At 42.7% G+C, this 19377-nt stretch overlaps 1 protein-coding gene across 1 annotated transcript; it reads left to right on the top strand.

Moving 5' to 3' along the window:
* The first annotated feature begins 5425 nt into the window (after positions 1-5425).
* On the top strand, positions 5426-18266 carry fam210b (family with sequence similarity 210 member B). The gene is made up of 3 exons (XM_080779814.1): positions 5426-6113; positions 15017-15228; positions 17836-18266. Exons 1-3 carry the CDS (start codon positions 5571-5573, stop codon positions 18050-18052), a joined length of 972 nt encoding a protein of 323 aa, XP_080635940.1. The 5' UTR covers positions 5426-5570; the 3' UTR covers positions 18053-18266.
* The last annotated feature ends 1111 nt before the right edge of the window (positions 18267-19377 follow it).

Below are 19377 nucleotides of genomic sequence, written 5' to 3' on the forward strand. Positions count from 1 at the left end.
TGATATTTGCTGTATAGCGCTATTGTCATATTGTTCACCTATATTTTGTACATTATTTTGAATGTAGCCCACAGATTTGAAACACAAACTGCCTAATTACACTAAACTACTTCTCCCAACGTCTAGAGAAAATATGCCACTCATCCTATGTTCCCTTGGTGGCGGGCATATAGACTGAGACACAGAAGCACCATCCAGGCTGCATCTGTGCTCCATGACGGCCCTCCCATTGTGCCTCTGCTGGCCTCTGGCCTGGAAGGGCCGTATTCAGGCCCAGCCAGCTGGCTCCTGCCCCAGTCCTTCAACCCCTTCAGACCCTCCGCTCCTCTTCAGCGAAGAGGGGAAATGGATCCAGGCCAGAAATAGCATAAAGACACAGATCACACCACAGATTCGCAGAGGGATGGATGGATGGATGGATACAAGAAGGGAGATTGGATGGATGGATGGATGGGGGATGCAAGAAGGGAGATTGTATGGATGGATGGATGGATGGACGGGAGCCTGATTCCAACATTCCAACACACTAATTAAGGGGATAATGGGAGTCAAATATGTATTTACTATTTATGGATGGACAGCAAGCTAGTTGGATATCGACACTGACCTCCCCAATACGGTAGGGATACAGTGGGATCAAATGAATAGAGGCAAAGTGTGAGGGAGGGGTGGATGGGTTGTTGTTCACAGGAAGGGATCGATTTTTATAATCTTTTTGTCTCCCAAATTTGTCATTATGCAAATAATTAATTCCTCCCACTACTTGCCACTGCTTTTGTACCCTATACTGCTTTTGTAGGAGCCCACACCGAGGGGACATAGCACCTCCGTCCGTCCTACTCCTCCCGTTCAACATTCCTCACTGACAGGTGTCACCTCAGCGCATAAGGGTTCGCGCAGGGACAAAGATCGCCCTCCATGCCCGGCTTCCCTGGACCCTCACCCAAATACGGCCAAATTAGGTACGTGGTTGCACCACGGTGGATTCGAACCCCTCAACTGCAGTGGTGGGAAGGTACCTTTCCATCGCGCCACCTGGAAAGATGGATGGATGCATGGACGGAGGGCTTAAGCTACAGCTTGAGAGGGAGGCATGGAGTAGAAAGATATATAGACGGATAAATATTCAGTGTGGAGGAACATGGACCTTTAACAGGAGAACATGGCCGTGAACTGACCTGCTAATTCACTAAAAGACAGATTGATCATGGGTCAGAACCTCTGCTCTTTTCCCAGGAGCAGGTGGATTTATGGGGTCTCGGTGGCTGGCCACGGCTATTTGAACTGCATCCCATTGTATGCATAATTGAAGAGGTCTAAATGGATACTCTTTGTCATGTTATGCATGCAGGTCTGACAGACTTGGTGATGAAGAGCCGTTGAGGAAATAGCCTGAGTATAAAGCCTGATTTATGTTTCTGCAACAACGTTGTGTGTGACACAAACATTGTATATTGTATGCATATAATATATTCTATTTCCAACTGAAGAGTGTCGAAGCATAAATCAGGTTGGACTCTTCCACTCACTTGTGACTGGTTGCTCTCTAGACCTCTTAAGCGTAAAGAGAGATGTTTCACGCATTCTTGGTTTCCATTCATGCAGGAGCACAGAAACACTTGTGATAGTGTGCACAGGGTCCATCGCCCAGGACAGTATCACAAGAGGCTATAGAGTATAGAGCGTCGCAGTCCCGCCCCCCTACCAGGGCCCAGGAAATGATTCTCCGTTCATTTTCCTCATAGACATTTCAAAAAGTATTTATTTAAAGACGTTTTACGCCGCGGACAAAGCCAACTCTTGTTGTGACAAATCATGACAACAAACACCATTTTTTGGGCCAAACAAATAATTAGAAAGAAGAAAAAAACGGCAGGTTACAACACTTTTTGTTGTTTTTCTTCTTTGTAATTATTTGTTTGGTCCAAAATATTGTGTTTGTTGTCATGAGTTGTCACGACTCGAGTTGGCTTTGTCCACGGCGTAACCGTCTTTAAATAAATACCTTTTGAAATGTCTATGGGATGCCTGAGGAATTTCAGTAGACCGAAAGCTTGCTAAATAAATACATTGATTGTGCGCAGATCTGAGTGTGCGGAGCTTCCCTTTATTTTTCTCATGTTCCCTTTGTGGCTCCAGCACCTCTCTTAAGTTTTTTCAGCAGATGAGTGGCAGGTGGTTCTTTTTACATTTTTGTCTGAAATGTCTATGGGGAAAAATGCATTGGGAATCATTTCCTGGGCCTGGCGTCGTCATGAAAGGGGGTGGGACTGCGACGCTCTATAGCAGTATAACAAATCACACCCGTGTAAAGTGAGGGGCGCTCTTATATCATCATACATCTCATTCCGGCCAATCACAATTTGCGTCCACAACTTCGTCTTCAAGATTTGTGTTTACACAAACACTCAAAGCTGGCCATTCATTGTCGATGGCATTCAATGTTTGTGTTTACACAGTGTTTGTGTTTACACAAAACCTCAAAGCTGGACATAGGAGATCATGTATGAGGATGAAGTCACGTGATGTCATTTGCCTACATTAGCTTGGCCTGAAAGTTTGTACAGAACAATTTTCATCACAAAAAGTCCATAGACTTGGCCACACACATGGCATCTTGGGGGGAACACACAAAGCCAGGTGTTACTTAGCCCTAGAACGGCTCTTGTTGTTACATACAGTATGTACAGTATTTCACATACAGAGCCATAGAACACCCAGGTTAATTTCTGTTCGGGTTCAAAATGGGCGGCCTAAATGTGATAAATGCTCCGTTTGTACTCACCCATTAAATAATTCCAAAGACGTGGTGTGAAAAATGGTCCTCTAGTTTTATATCCATGTGAAAGTTCTGGCACAAAACGCGTATTTAGTGAATTATCTCCACTTTTTCAAGAGATGCACACGGACGCCTTTCTCTCCGGGCGAGGGGGGGGGGCCGGAGTGATAGTTGAACCTTCCTGTTGTTTACCGCAGACGTCATCACCAATTGACCAGGGAAACACAAAAGTTTGCGGTCACACAATTGGCAGGTGCTTTGCGATAGGTGCTGGGTAATTAATCACACCACCTGCCAATTGTGTGACCGCAAACGTTTGTGTTTCCCTGGTCAATTGGTGATGACATCTGCGGTAAACAACAGGAAGGTTCAACTATCACTCCGGCCCCCCCCCCCTCGCCCGGAGAGAAAGGCGTCCGTGTGCATCTCTTGAAAAAGTGGAGATAATTCACTAAATACGCGTTTTGTGCCAGAACTTTCACATGGATATAAAACTAGAGGACCATATTTCACTCCACGTCTTTGGAATTATTTAATGTGTGAGTACAAACGGAGCATTTATCACATTTATGCCGCCCATTTTCATATCTACAAGGAAACGATGGAAGCTATCTATGCCTATGATACATGAAAATTTACGAAGTATAATTAAATGATCACAGGCATTCTAGGTCTAGGTGTTACTCAACATCAAAATTCAACATACCGTGCATGATAAATACTTTCTTCCTCTACGTGAAAGAGTCATGCATATTTGAATGTGCAAGAAAATTATGCATTGTGAAGAAGGTAGATACAATTGGAGGTTCAAATGTTGGTTAAAAGACAACAGCATGATTCCTCTATGGGGTGTTTTCAAGAGAATGCATAAAAAAGGCCATGCAAAGTGCATTCATGCTCTGCCACAAAGAAATCCACTATTCAAACAAATGCAGCAATACTTTGCTGGCATTGGCACATTGCAAAAGATCAACATTGCACAGGAAGAAAGTCTACAGTGTCTATAGCCAACAGCCTCTACCCAAATGACACATCCAATATTCTGCTCTGTGCTCATTGTCTCGTTCATTTTTCCTGCCTTTTTGTATTGTTGCTTTATATTGCTTTGTCCTGTTGTTTTGACCTTGTTCAGCACTTTGGTCAGCCTTGGCCTTGGCTGTAAATGTGCAATAGAAATAAAGTTTGATTTGGTTTGGGCCCTATCTTGCTCCACCCCTTCCTTAACCTATATCTCTAAACTTATTTGCCATTTTTTACTATTTTGAAAAACCTTTTAAGATATACCGGTAGTTCAAATAGCCGATCTACAAGCTCACAACATGTCGATGTGGATCGGCTAAAAATGGCAAATAAGTTTAGGGATAAGGGGTAAGGGTTGGCGCAAGATAGGGCTTTTCCACTGCTAGATCCATCTCACCTTATTCACCCCTTTGCATGCATTCCTGTAACCGTATACATACTGTATATGTGCGAGATGTTTCCAAAGCATTTCCGGGGGTCCCTGGCCAAAAACGTTGAGAACCCCTGTTATAAGAAACAATTGAGTGGGAAAAAAGAAAAGAAAAGAGAGCAACATGTTGCAACTGTTCTGTAAAATCCTCAATGTTATTTTATCCATTTGTTGTAACTCTGAGAGTGCAGAGTTAAATTAACACTGAGGATTTTACTGTGTAGGACTACAATTGCCTTTGAATTCACCCAAAATATGAATGAAAAGTTTCAATGTTTTGACAATATAATCTATCTGTGTATATGAAACAGTCAAACAGTTCAGCTGTGTGGTTGTGCATACTGTACACTCCATTGGGCAGACTGATATGTGTTCCCATATAGGGGTCGAATACAACATTACACATTTAACCAACAAATGTTCTCGCTCCTCTCGCTCCTGGTATAAAGAATAGTACCAGTCTTATGAAGAAGTACTAGCCTTATGAAGAAGCCTCATGTCATAAGAAATGGGTTGGACTTGGACAACATAGGCTACAAACAAAATGTTGATCTTTAGCAGCAGCTGAAGAAAAGTACATCATCATAATAGCCTGTTTTATTGTCTTGACTATATATTTCAAGAATATGGAGTATGGAGTTGAATGGACTGCTTTTATGTTAAGTGCACCATAGCTAGCACTGCAGCAGCAGTGAGTTTCAAATTACAGCTCATAATACCCCACACTGCACAGTACACTCAGCATCTCTTCCTGACTTCCTCCCTTCTTTTCTGCATTTCTCAATCGAGTGTTGGACATTTTGTAAAAACAAAAACAACTGAATCTGTGGGATCTTAAAGAAAGTGTATTATATAATATTACGTCCTCTATATTGCTTAAAGCAGCCGGGTAAAACATGAATGTGTGATGCTGCCTATTAAAATCTCTCAGTCAGATCAAAGAATGACACATTGATTTGTCACTGACTCAATAAAACACTGTTGAATTTAACAGCATTCAATTACGACGGAGACACATTTAGTACACCACACATAACCTAATTACATCGAAGTACTACTCCCCTCACAAACATAACCCAATTACATTACACCTTTAAGTCCCCCCTCCCTTTGCTCCCCATCTACGTAGCCTACTCATTATCTATCTAGGAAGGCGCGTCAACCTCATTGGCTCTAACTTATTATCAGCAAGTGGTGGGACTCGTGGGACTATAGTGGGAGATATGGGGGCACATGTTCTCTGCCATGCATTATTAGCTGTTGGCAGTGGATAGACTCCTTTGATTATTATCATTTGTGTGACACGGCGACACTTTCTATACGTCTTCTAGCAACGTGACCATGTTTTACAGCCGCGGAGGAGCGAGGCTGTGGGCGGCTGTAGATCAAGCTTTCAGATCATCATCGGGCTCGTCGCATGTGCAAGTGAATGTAAACAGACGGTGGGGCGTCACATGTACATTATTACCTAATAACTGTACATCTCAATGTCCCCGTGCGTTCTGCGCGGCGGCCATAAACCTCCGTGCTCCGCGCTCACGCCGAGAAGAAGGAACACGGGAGAAGGTTATTATTGCTGTCCAAAAGTGGGACTCGTCGTCATCGTTGTCTCCTGTCTGGATCACGGACCGTGGACACTTCTTTGACCGGGTGGGTCTCACGGGAAGAGTCCAGTACGGCCAGTCACTCTTACCAGCAAACAGGTGCCGAAGTAGACTAGTAGAAACAGTGAGTGCTGCTGCTTTGTTTACTGGTGGCACGAAGCTCTGCTGCTGCAGCCCACTTTGTTCCAACAACACAAACACCATGCAAATAAGAGCCTCGTCTACAGCTGCTGCCACGCAGAGACGCGAGGCAGACGCCGGGGAAACCGACAACAAAGGGGTAAATTAAACTATAGTATTTGTCTAACCCCCTGGACCCACTCCCCCCAATTAAGTGTTTAAACAGTGTCGTCATGCTTTGCCATGTGGCTTTGCTCCTCACACACGACACGCGAGGTCATTGTCAATGTTGATCTGGTGGTGGCGACACGAAAGTCTGACTTGTTTGAGGTCAAGGCTCGAAGATCCACGATCGAGCGGAATATGACGAAATATCACAAAATTAGGTTTTGCAACCTGGGGGTTTCAGTGTATAATGTTGATCCTATAGTCAGGCGGGGCTGTAGTGCGGCGATTGGCTCAGTTGGTTGTCACTAGGCAACCGTTGACAGCTGTCGTCATAGTGTAATGTAAACATTTCGAGAAGGCAATGTTGTTGAATGTAAGTTGCCCTGTACAACAACTACACTATAGGTAGTTGTTGTTGTCATCTAGGACTAGGTGGACTTGTTCTCTTCTCTATTTTCACAGAGAAAATGTAATTCAAATATTCATGTCCTTCTATATCTGCACAACGGTTGCCTGGCAACCAGCTAGCCAGTTAGAGCTCAAGTTCAACTGACCATTCTTTCGGGATGTGGGATGGGATCCAGAATATTTCCACTGTAAACAGCAGACAGCAGTCAGACAGTATAGTTATGCAAGGACCAAGGTCTCCACGTGGTTTGTTTATTCTATGCTTTTCAACATGCAGTTACTGCAGTGTTCAAAATGTATCTGAAAGGGGGTAATTCGTAAAATATGTGTCCTGCCATGTTCTATAGCTATAGAACAAAACTAATATTTTTAAAAAAGTTTCAAAAATCTTGTCCCCACCCAACATGTTTTTAAATATCACAAATGGCAGATATATACCGGTAGCTTATAGTGAGCTTGTAGTGAAAGTAGCGCAAGTACAACTTACACTGATCTTGTAGATTGGTTCTCTGCAATTTCATTTGTGGTTTCAACACAGAGCTCAAATGATGCTGAGTCACTGGCTCCAGTCACTGTCCGTGTTCCCAGGAGCCTTGTTCTCTTTGAACAGGATGTGAAAGGCACTCTGGCCCTGTTAAAATGCAACGCAGGTAGCTGCTGAAAACAACTACTACTGCAAACTGCTGTCCCTATACTTGTTTATGACAGTAGCCGTGCACTCCATATTTATTTGTTTCTAAAAATGGGCATGGCAAGATATTTGTATGCCACATTTCATTAGTGATTAGTGAACATTTTTTTAATACAATTAAAAATATGGCTAACAGCAGCAATAAGACATGGTCAAGCCATCAGGCCATGCCTTGGTTTGATTGTAAGACTAGACTTCACTCCCAATATTTTGATGCTGCATTAGCCTGCTGTCTACTCTGAGGGGTCCAGCCCTCTACCCTTTGGCAAAGGGTAAAGGGCTGGATGGCAAAGGGCCTTTGCCTCCCACTTTGTGTGTGTGTGAGTGTGTGTGTCGCGCACGCTGCACGCATACCTCTTTTGTGTGCATTTAACAAGGTCTTTGTGAGTGTGTGTTATGTATGTTTTCATTCCCCTGAAAAGCTGTTATCAGACACAGCAGGCCTACTGTTCCCCTCCTACCCGCCCTCCCTGGCACAACTCCCTTTGGCCACTCAATCACATGACACTCCCACGGCTGCTGCCTGCCTTTGCTTTTAGCGTGGCCTGGCCTGGCTCAGCCCTGTCCTCTCTGAAAAGCAGTGGCCTGCTCTTTCGCCCACTCTCCTCCCCACTCTATTGTCCATTGTTGCTGGACTACTGACAATGTCACCGAGCTCTGGCCTCATCCTGCGGTTTCAGGACATATTCTGTGACAAGTGGCGGCAAAGAGAAATGGGCAGTTTTTGTTTATTTCCCTGTTCTTCTCTGTTGGTTTTAATCAGTTGGATCGGCGTAGTCCCAGATAGCTAGACAGACAGAGCAACCGGAAATGGCTCAGAAATCCTTTTATGAATATTAAAAGATATTAAGGCTCTTTCTAACATTTCCCAGTGTTTACATAACAAAACATTACATACATTTACCCATAATTTTGAAACGATACATAATGCATATGAGCACGCATCTTGCATGCTCATATACCGTAGCCTAGCGCACACTGATGCTCTTGGAAGTGATTTTGACTACCATCATTATAGGCTTTTAAATGGACCGTTATTCTCCAAATGACATCATCGGTAGATATTTAGTTGTTGTTATACAGTGACATTCTCACAGCGTGCCCCGAAGGGGTGAGCTGAGCTGTATAGAACAGAGTTTATCTGTATGTTCTCGTACAGTACTGTATGTAGTCTATATGTACTATATGTAATTTTGCCCAAATATCATCAAATATTTGCCCAAATAATGAAGCTTCAGACTGGCCTCCAAATATCACACTGCACAGGGAGGCCACACCGTTATTAGACCAACTAAAAATAGACTATATAGTTTAGCGTTTCCTGTTTTTGGCAGCAGGAGTTTTGAATGTCTTTGCTGTTGAGTATGGTACATGAACACCATGTCCTCTTTATAGTTGACAAAGCTGTTCTCTCTACTGCTTAAATTGCTGTTGAGAAGACTAAAACAAACCTGAAGACAGTACAGTGATTGTCCATGCATTACGGTTTTGTCACTGTACTCTTTGACATTTCAGTGCCCTATACAGAGTTACAGACTGTACTTTAAGCAAAGTGTCACTGCTTCAGTCCTCCTTGTCGTCAAAGTCGGGGTTCAACTTGTAAAAAAACCCAAAACAAAACGGGGAGATACATTTTCTTAACTACTTAAGCCCTATTCTTTGTACGATAAATACAATGCAATGCATTAGCTTATGGATCTACTCTTTTTTTAATGTCATTTTTTATTTTAAAATGTAGACACATTTTGATTCATTTAGAAAATGTGCCCAAAATAGCGATGCTAAATTAAAATCGAACCCTGACGTTTTCCAGAAAAGACGGATCTTGCTCTTGCTCTAAAATGTAACGTTGCTTGCTAGTAGAACACAGAAGTGATGTTTTTCTGTTGGTGGTTAAAGGCAGTCCCTGGAGTACAGATAAGCACTACTGACAGTTTGAGGATGTTTGGTATCTGTATGTTGTGCTTGGGTGGAGCTCATAGCCTAGAACATACATATCACATGCTGGACTTAACACACTAACCTCCCTCCACAAAAGTCAAGTCATGTCAGTTACCTAAAGGCATTTCATAACGTATAATATTGTAAAAAGTAGGTAATGGAAATTGGAATGCCCCAGGTTCTATATGCAAGGTAAAATACTTTATTACTTTATTACACGCCTTCCCGGCGTGGCCCCAACATAACTGAGCTCAGTTGTCTCCTCAGAGACCACCCCCCACTAGGGTTGACAACGACATACATTTTTTTTAACCCGAATCCATATGCCACGGAGGAACAACAATAGCAGATGCTCAAAATGCACTGAGAGAGATTATGTGTATAAAAAAGTCAAAGTACAGAGCCAACTCGGGTCCAGTTGACTAAATTCAATGTTTGTGTTTACACAAACCCTCAAAGCTGTGTCCAAGTGCAGGTCTTATTCGTCTAAATAGATGTTTATGTTTTGTTTCGCTTATGGAATCTGTGAATATTTCCAACTCAAATGCAAATTTAGTCCAAACACCTTGGAAGGATCGGAGGCTCCACTTGTTATCAACACGTCCCCACTCACTGAATGTAAATTGACCGGACAATCACCGCACCCGTGTTCACGGCACGCATTGAGTCGTTTTGGGCTCAATCTGACATTACCCGGACTTAACTCAAGGGCCAGCATAAAGCATGAGGCGGAATGGTGCGTTCATACATGTATACAGCCCCTCCGTTTTTAAAGTCTGGAAAGCTTCCGTAATACAGTACAGTGTATGTGTGAAAGTGACTTACTGTATGTAATGTGTACTACTACAGTAGATGGAACTAATTCATTTACTACTACTACAACATGGCATGCTGGAATGACCTGCCAGCTGCTTCAAGTCACACTGCTGGATTGTACCTGGTGCTTTTTCCATTACAGTGGTGGTCCCAAGGTCAAAGGCACACACAGTCTTTGTGTGCATGTGTCTGTGCTCTCCCACTGGATTACACAAATAACACAACAATAGTCTATGTTTAATCAGCTGACTCAGTGAATGGGCTCGTCTGGACTTGCTCTCAATAGAGTGAACACATACTGTAGAGGTCCAGGCTTTGTCTGGCCCACTCGCCTCAAGGTTGTCGGCAGCATTGCTGCCCAACTGACTAAGCTGCTTTTATTTTGCATCTTATCCTATGGATCTCAATATCTATGTACATCGTAAGCTAATTCATCGTCATGATGTTGACCACAATTATGAGGACGTTATATTTTCCCTGTCAAATATAATGGTCATGAGTTGTGATATATGTGAATCGATGAAATTGTACCCATTTTCTTTTTTTTAGTCTTTAAATATAGTGTTTGTGTGTGTGGCACTGTGGCCCCTTGCTGTATGCTTGTGATTTCCTTGGTTTGGATATAGGGCCTCTCGGGTAATCATCAATTACACAATTGTGGCTTCCAACATATGAAAACAAGATAATTTCGCTCTCATTTTGTCTTGTGTTATAAATCCAGCACCCTCTTTCCTTCACAGCGAAGTTCTGACCCACAGGTTGAAAACCACTCGGAGCTAGAACTCACCATGCATTACGTACCTATTTTGGGCAAGTCATTAAGAAAATTGAAAAATAACAACTTTTGCATGACACCGTCATATTTTATTATTTTCACAAAGTTTTTGCCTGACAACGATTCATACGTTTCTCAAAAATGCAGCTGGACTGGTGGGTGAGGTTCATCAGCAAACCTGTCTCACAAGGAAGGCTGTCTTTAAAAGAGTGAAAATGCAGTCTCTTGTACAGGCCTCTCTCTCACAATTCAGATTTCATATTATTTAATTTTATCACACGCCACAGTAAGAACCACAGAGACAAGATGATTGATGATTCAAACAATGTATTATTATTATTATTATTATTATTATTATTATTATTATTATTATTACAATGTCTTACTCGTGAAGGTAGAAGGTAGGCACTGTAGATGTTTTTCCAACTCTCCTATTCAGTAGACTTCATAGCACATTGTTGGATGGATTTCTATAGCGGGGGATTACACATTATGCTTTCAAATTATTTCTGAAGAGTATCCTGCTACCCTAATAGACAGGGGTACATGAGCACCTGGCCGTTCATTCGTGCTCTATCTCCGACCAAGCCACACTTCCACCACACATCTCTCTATGCAAAATAAAACCTGCACACTCCCACAAAAGACATAGACTACATTGCATTCGCCAAAAATGTCTTCTTTACTGTTTAAATATTACTTTTCTGAAACACGCTATTCTTGCTCAACCTCAACAGCCTACGTCAGAATCGTCATGTTGGCGTCTACTACGCCAACTACGTTCACTTAATGGGGCCAGTCCTTCACAGTGACACACGCGTTAGATGAACCACGCGACCGGGATGGTTTCTACCCCTCAATGTCGTGCCTACTCTACACTGCCATCCCAAGTCCCCTCCCCCTTTCACTGCTCCTGTGTGTGACCTGTGAACTACTCTCTGACTGCACTGTGGCTTGATTTATATGTGCGAGGTTGAAATGTAATGCACATAAATTAATTCTAGGTCCAGCAAGCAAATCATGATTGTCTGTTTGTGCTCAATAGGTCACCATCACATTCCGATTTTAGGTGTTGTGTTTTCTATGACATTTCTTTGGGCCAGTAGTTTCATATCTATCCTTTTTCCGACCAACACAGAACATGCTAACGGTGTTAGCGCGTTAGCATCCATCTTGCTTTTGATTTATATGTGCGAGGTGGAAATGTAATGCACATAAATTAATTATAGGTCCAGCAAGCAAATCATGATTGTCTGTTTGTGCTCAATAGGTCACCATCACATTCCGATTTTAGGTGTTGTGTTTTGTATGACACTTTGGCCAGTAGTTTCATATCTATCCTTTTTCCTTTGACCAACACAGACCATGCTAACGGTGTTAGCGCGTTAGCATCACACAGCTTACAGCGTCAGTGTTGCATGAATACTTTCAACCATGACAATGCCGACTACTTTTGCTACACACACTTCCCAAGGATTATGGAGATGTCTTTATTTTTTTTTTAAGGTTGAGAAATGAAATAATTATGGTCGTTTCTAATCTCAGCATTTCACAAGAGAAAGACGTGGATGCCTTTCGCTGCGCTGTTGGCGTTGCCATGTCTCATAGAAACAAGTAAATAGGTATTTAAAAATAATCCCAAAACAAGCGCATATAACAGGGGTCTGTAACCTATTTTAAATGAAGTGCCATGTTTTTATTTTCTAGATAGTGAGTCAGCCACAAGCTCACATCACAACAATAATCCATGTAATAATCACAATAACAATACTAATAATAATAATCATAATAATCCTGCTACCCTAATAGACAGGGGTACATAAGCACATGGCCGTTTATCCAACAGCTTTCTCCGACCCAACCACACTTTCACCACACATCTCTATATGCAAAATAAATTCGGCACACTCCCAGAATACATATAGGCTACATTTCATTGAAAGAAATGTCTTAATTACTGAATAAATATTACTTTTGTCAACCACGCCATTGTTGCTCAACATCACCAGCCTACGTCAGAATCGTCATGTTGGCGTCTACTACGCCAACTACGTTCACTTATTGGGGCCAGTCCTTCACAGTGACACACGCGTTAGATGAACCACGCGACCGGGATGGTTTCTACCCCTCAATGTCGTGCATTTGCTGCGCCCTTCTAATGCTGCGCCACGCCTACTCTATACTGCTCCATGCGACTCGAACAGCGTCAGCAGCAGCAGCTCCGAGCCTCCGTCAGAAAGGCTGCCCACAGCACTGCACAGCCCCACACCCAAATGAATCGAATGAATGAATAAGGCGCTTATATCGCTATTGCTCAGTGGATGGGACATTTACATTAAAAGCAATCGGATGGACGCGTGGATAACGGCATGGTTGTGTGCAATCGGAGGGAAAGCTTCCATAATCCATATAGCTTCCATGCTAGCTGCTTCAGACACAGGGGAGGGGAGGGAGAAATAGTGCGAAATAGCGCTTATGCAACAATTACCCTAAAACACAAACACCTCAACTCGATGTCATTGTGAATAAGAATTTCGAGCGAAATAATAATTTTTGGAAGGACACTTTCACCCAGTATGAAGCTAAATGTGGAAGCCGTGTGTGTCACACCAAAACGGCTGACCTATAGAATCCTGTAACCAGCCTCTCGCACTGCCTGCGAGTTGGCTCCGTCTAAGGCTCCGTCTTATGAGCAAATTTAGAACTTCCGGTCTGACAGCTAGCAGATTTAAGACATCCGGTTGCTTTCAGAATAAAATAAGATTATTTAATTCGTTAATTAAATAATTTTTACATTACATTATTAGTATTATTATTACATTACAGTTATTGTAAAGACACACATTATGTTTCTGTGTAAAAATAAGTAATTAAATAACATAAAAAAGTTATCTAAATGGATAAATGCTATTCACTGGAGTGCATGGACTTTATAAAGTGGACACTGGACAAAAGACGGCTCCGCCAGGCAACTATCTGGACATACCCACGCGTTTGGGAAGATGTCCTCTACCACCCCACAGTCTCCGCTAAGCGGGAGAGGTGTAAAATTCACAGCAGCAGAGCTTCTACTGGGGTCAATGCAAAAAAATGTACCGTTTCCGGACCCAGAATGGACACTGGACAAAGAGGCCTCCGCGAGGCAACTATCTGGACATACCCACGCGTCCGGGGAGATGTCCTCTACCACCCCACAGTCTCCGCTAAGCGGGAGAGGTGTAAAATTCAGAGCAGCAGACCTTCTATTGGGGTCAACACTCAAAAAAGTGCCGTTTCCAGACCCAGAATGGACACTGGACAAAGAGGCCTCCGCGAGGCAACTATCTGGACATACCCACGCGTCCGGGGAGATGTCCTCTACCACCCCACAGTCTCCGCTAAGCGAGAGAGGTGTAAAATTCAGAGCAGCAGAGCTTCTACTGGGGTCAATGCAAAATAAATTACCGTTTCCGGACCCAGACTGGACACTGGACAAAAGACGGCTCCGCGAGGCAACTATCTGGACATACCCACGCGTCCGGGGAGATGTCCTCTACCACCCCACAGTCTCCGCTAAGCGAGTAAATGGGTGCTTATATTTCTATGTGAAATGTGGTGATGCTGGCATCACAATAGATGCCAGCATCACGCTGCCTCCGTCTAATAAGCACATTTACAACTTCCTGTTTGGAAACCGAAACAGATGCTTCTGACATTTGCCTGTGCGTGCTTAATCGTTGTACTTCTGAACACATTTCCCAAATCTCAGTGATTTATCCACACATCGCTCTGTGTGTGTGTGTGTGTGTGTGTGTGTGTGTGTGTGTGTGTGTGTGTGTGTGTGTGTGTGTGTGTGTCGCGTCGCCCTCCAGCTGCAATTGCGAGTGTGCGCTGTGTGCAGGGCACACTACTGAGTTTAAAACCACAGCTGAAACATGAAGTGGAGTCTGTCAATTCCCGCAATTTCCTTCTTCCCATATTGCGCTGCAACGACACTAGGATTGAGCCCCCCGAAGGGGGGCGAAATTCTAGTCTGTGTTATTACTGACAATGCTGGCTGATGGAATTTCAGAATCTAGACTCTCTCTCTCTCTCTCTCTCTCTCTCTCTCTCCCTCTCCCTCTGAATTGATTTGTTTGTTGAGGAAATATACCCCATTTTCTACACACACGCACACTTTCACACACTTTTTCATTCCTATACGATTAGAATTCTATTGTAATAATCCTCATTGTCTCTTCTTTCTTTCTCTCTATTTTCTTCAATGTTCTCTCTCTTCATCCAGGAGGAGCAGAATATGAAGGAGCCCTCCCCAGCTCCTCCTTCCTCCTCCTCTCCTAAGGCCCCAGGGGAGCCGGAGCCGGAGCCACAGCAGGACAAGCCCAACACCACCCAGCAGCTACAGAAGGTCTTCAAAGAGTATGGAGCAGTGGGAGTCTCCTTCCACATCACAATGTCCCTCATGTCCCTGGGAATGTTCTACCTCCTCGTCAACAGGTAGCATTGTTAAAATGCCCCAGTGCTCTGGGACTAATTGATAATAGAGCGTCGCAGTCCCGCCCCCCTGACCCATGACGACATGAGACCCAGAAGTGAATTCCCCGTTCATTTTCTCCATAGGCTTTTCAAAAAGTATTTATTTAAAGACGTTTATGCCGCGGACAAAGCCAAACGCAACATTTTGGGCCGAACAAATAATTACAAAGAAGAAAAACAACAAAAAAAACTGTTGTAACCTGCCGTTTTCTTTCTTCGAATTTTTTTGTTTGTTCTCATGATTTGTCACAACTCGAGTTGGTTTTGTACGAGGCTTAAAAGGTCTTTAAATAAATACTTTTTGAAATGTCTATGAGGAAAATTAACAGGGGAATCATTTCCTGGGCCCTGGTAGGGGGCGGGACTGTGACGCCCTATACAGACGAAAGTCTTTATGGGTGCAACCCAAAGTAGTAGAACTAACTAAATCGATTAATGATCTGTCCCTATGTTGGTCATGTCATTATAGGTGAAATGTTTTTTTTTTATTAAGTCAAAATAAAAAAGCGCTCTGTTCGCTTAATCGATTAATGTACCGGTAAATAGTAATCGGCAGATTAATCAAAAAGTAATCGACAAATAATCGCTAAGTAAGTAATCAACAGCCCTATTGTTTTTGTGAGTTACTGTGACTCACTAGTTTTACACTTTGTTCCAGCTGTCACTGACCAAAAATAACCGCAAGTGACAGTCACATGAAGTGTAAAAAAAAAAAAGTATAGTCTCACGAGTGAGTCACAGAACCTCGCTTGGGCAAATACTGCAGTTCCATAACATTTGACATATTTTATTAAAAAAACGCTGTTTTTCAAGCTCACTTACAACAAGTTTGCTTCAAAATGCTTTTCAAACCAGATGTCGAAATAGCCTAATGATTTAGAATCTTGTACAGAAGATCAGTGAACCTCAAAGTAGTACCAATCTTCGGTACCATATTCCAATGTATCGTTTCATGTTTTTATTGTTTTCACAAATGTCGGCATAAAAGTATCAACTCAACTGAATGCTTTATATCAGGGGTTTTCAACAGGTGGTCCGTGGACCACTGGTGGTTCGTGAAGGTGTTGCATGTGGTCCCTGACCATGCATTTAGTAATGTAGGAAAGTGAAGATTCGTATTTGAATTTATTGTATTTGGTTAGGGTTAGAGAAAGTTGAGAAACAATGCAGTAAATAATCTGGTGACAAATGATGACACGTCGATGTTGTCAGTTACTGGGAAGTGTCTGCTTACTCATAGAATAAGTTACAATGAACAGCAACATGAGTTTAATATGGAAGGTAAAAAAAATCCCCCACACCACGACCATATCCCCCCCTCCCAACACAACAATGGTCTCCAGGTTAATTCTCAGTCAGGGTGGTGGTCCCCAGGTTAATTCTCAGTCAGGGTGCTGGTCCCTGGTTCATAATCAGTTGAAAACCACTGCTTTATATGGCTGACAGGGAAAATAGACCCATCTCTCCAGTGCCAGAGTTTGTAGCCTCTCTCTCTCTAGCCAGGGGTGTGAATTCCAGAGAGATTATCCGGCTGCTTGGCGGTTTCCTCATGTAGTTGCAGAAACCTCACATCAAAATCCAAGGCACTCTTCTGGTGACAAAGTTTGTACAGTACATACGAGGTTTCCACCCTATATACTGTAGCTCTGACCCTTTGGACTGCACAATGTATGGAGCATTATCGCTGTCTAGCCACCGAGCCACGGCACGAGGACGGAGTGGCATTTCAATGCTCAGCGCTGGGGTAACCAGTTGTCAAGGCACAGATGGATCCCTGCATTTAGCTGGACGGAAGCTTGGCTAGCACAACCAGAGCTGTTAAAGTGTGAAAGAGCGATATGCTGTAGTGATGTACCTCTGAGCCTTGTGTCAACACCTTTTGTATATTTACTCTCCAGTGGTGTGATTCATTGAAACTTTGGGCTGATTCCTTTTGATTCTTTCTTTGTTTGGATTGATTTGTGCAATACCGTGTGACATTTGGGGATCTGCATGAAAGAAAAAAGCTGAAACATTGTAAATTTAAACTCTCACTTATAACAAACCTCTCCTACAGTATATATGACAATACTCCCTCTAGTGGAGGTCTATATGTGTGCCTCTGCCTTATCCACACTCTTCTCCTCTGTTAAACATTTTCAGTTTGAGATACCAATTTGATCCAATCAGGTGGGAGAGCCCCACAAAGCTCAGTTACAATTGTATAGTGGTTCGGTTCCAATGTCACAATCCTGTGTCCTGTATGAGTTATCTCTCCTGATTGGACCGTTCCGGCCTGACATGTATTTTCTTGTTTGCTATGGAGCTGCAGAGAAGGGAAGACTCCGGTTACTGAACAAGCAGGCCATATAACATATTTCTATCAGAATATAGAGTTTATTTTTAACACATTAAACGTATCACTAACACCACCGTTTACCACTTAAGCCTTGTTTTATACTTGGGCTATTCTAAAATAGATGATCTGCTATATTTCTTTAAATGAAAGAAAGGGAAAAAGAAAATCGCTAGGGTTAAAGTGGTGGGTACATTCAAACCTTTTATTTCTGTGGCTTCTTGTCTCACCAGTGGGGTCGACATGGCGGCAGTGCTTTGCAAGCTGGGCTTCAGCGAGGCGTTCGTCGAGTCCAAGATGGCGGCAGGGACGAGCACGTTCGTATTGGCCTACGCCGTTCACAAGCTCTTCTCCCCGGTGCGCATCAGCATCACTCTGGTGACTGTGCCTCTCATTGTCCGCTACTTAAGAAAGACTGGCCTTTTGAAGCCCCCTACGACCACGCCCTGAGATTAATGTCCTCCAGCTGCCTTTCTAAGCTACAGTGCAGACAAGCTGACTGTCAATGGTCATATGTGAAGCAAAATGACACTTGGGTAAATGTTTGGGTTGTGTATTTAAATGAACTTGCTGTTGATAAAAAATATTGGCGACAGATCTTCAATATTTGCTTTGTTGATTCGAAATTGATCGTCCAAATTGACTTGCATTGCACTGCAAGTCAGCCTTTGTGTGTGTGTGTGTGTGTGTGTGTGTGTGTGTTAATTCAGGTAAAACTTCAAAATCTACATCAGGGGTCGGGCTGGGGGGGTCAAATTCTAAATCTTTGCTGTCGGGTGGAAACCTTGTATTGATTTCCTATTTTCACTACTTTTCTGTGACACTCATTTTGACGAAGGGAATTAAAAAATACAAAAAACAAGAAATGATCACATAGTCATATTTGTCAGGTGAAAGAAGCGCTGGTTTCTTTATTTAGTAACGAAAGCTCCTCTCAACCGGCCACAACAATTCAATATAATTATGGAGATGGCAGGTTTCTGGCCGACAGCAGCTCTATACTGTAGATGCATGCCAGGATTGGGCCTTATAAATCGTTATTGTCTTACATTTGTGAAGGGTTATTATCACCAGGAAGAGATTAAAGAGGTTTAGTTTATCTCACATTCCTTCACAGTGAATGAATGAAGAATCCTGCACGTGGGTTCAACACAAACCGAGTTCACACGAACGTACTTGCCCGGACTCATCATTCTAGCATGAGACTGTTTATCCCGTAAGAGTTTTAAATAGTAAAGTTTTGATCAGAAAGTACTGATGATTAAATGACTGGATACATCATGACACTTGGATTGTACTGTGAGGCAGGTTTCCTATGCAAATATGTTTTTATAGTTTACTTTTTTTGTTATTAGTAATAGTCACGGTCATGGACCTATTTTCTTAAATGTAACATTTTCTTTGTATTTGGATTGTTCATTCAATTTGAAGGAATACAAGAAAAAAACATTCTCAATGATTTGAAGCCCTCACAGGGTAATTAATAGAAAACCAAAAGTTTGTCATTTGGGGGGGGGGGGGGGGGGGTATTACTTTAAAAGCAGTTGCAACTATAAAGGGAAGGCGGAGTGTCAGAAAGTTAGGATATTAAATATATGAAATGCTGAACACAATGACGGCACTGGTGTGAACTGTAAGAACGAAATAATGACTTGCTCCAAGTCTATGAATGGATTGCACTAATTACAGCATCCATTCCCAACCTGTGGCACGGTATTGCAAGTGGGCCTCCAAATAGTTGGCAAAACACTAAAGATGCGTAGCTACATTAGTTC

The sequence above is a fragment of the Protomyctophum bolini genome, assembly GCF_963924005.1.
Source record: "Protomyctophum bolini genome assembly, chromosome: 2".
NCBI classification, from domain to species: domain Eukaryota; kingdom Metazoa; phylum Chordata; class Actinopteri; order Myctophiformes; family Myctophidae; genus Protomyctophum; species Protomyctophum bolini.

What these genes read in the sequence shown, in the direction of transcription:
- fam210b (XM_080779814.1), top strand. Translation starts at nt 5,571, where the DNA reads ATGTTTTACAGCCGCGGAGGAGCGAGGCTGTGGGCGGCTGTAGATCAA. An exon ending in GGGAAACCGACAACAAAGGG is followed by an intron (nt 6,114 to 15,016) that starts GTAAATTAAACT and finishes CTCTTCATCCAG; the next exon opens with GAGGAGCAGAATATGAAGGA. An exon ending in TTCTACCTCCTCGTCAACAG is followed by an intron (nt 15,229 to 17,835) that starts GTAGCATTGTTA and finishes TTGTCTCACCAG; the next exon opens with TGGGGTCGACATGGCGGCAG.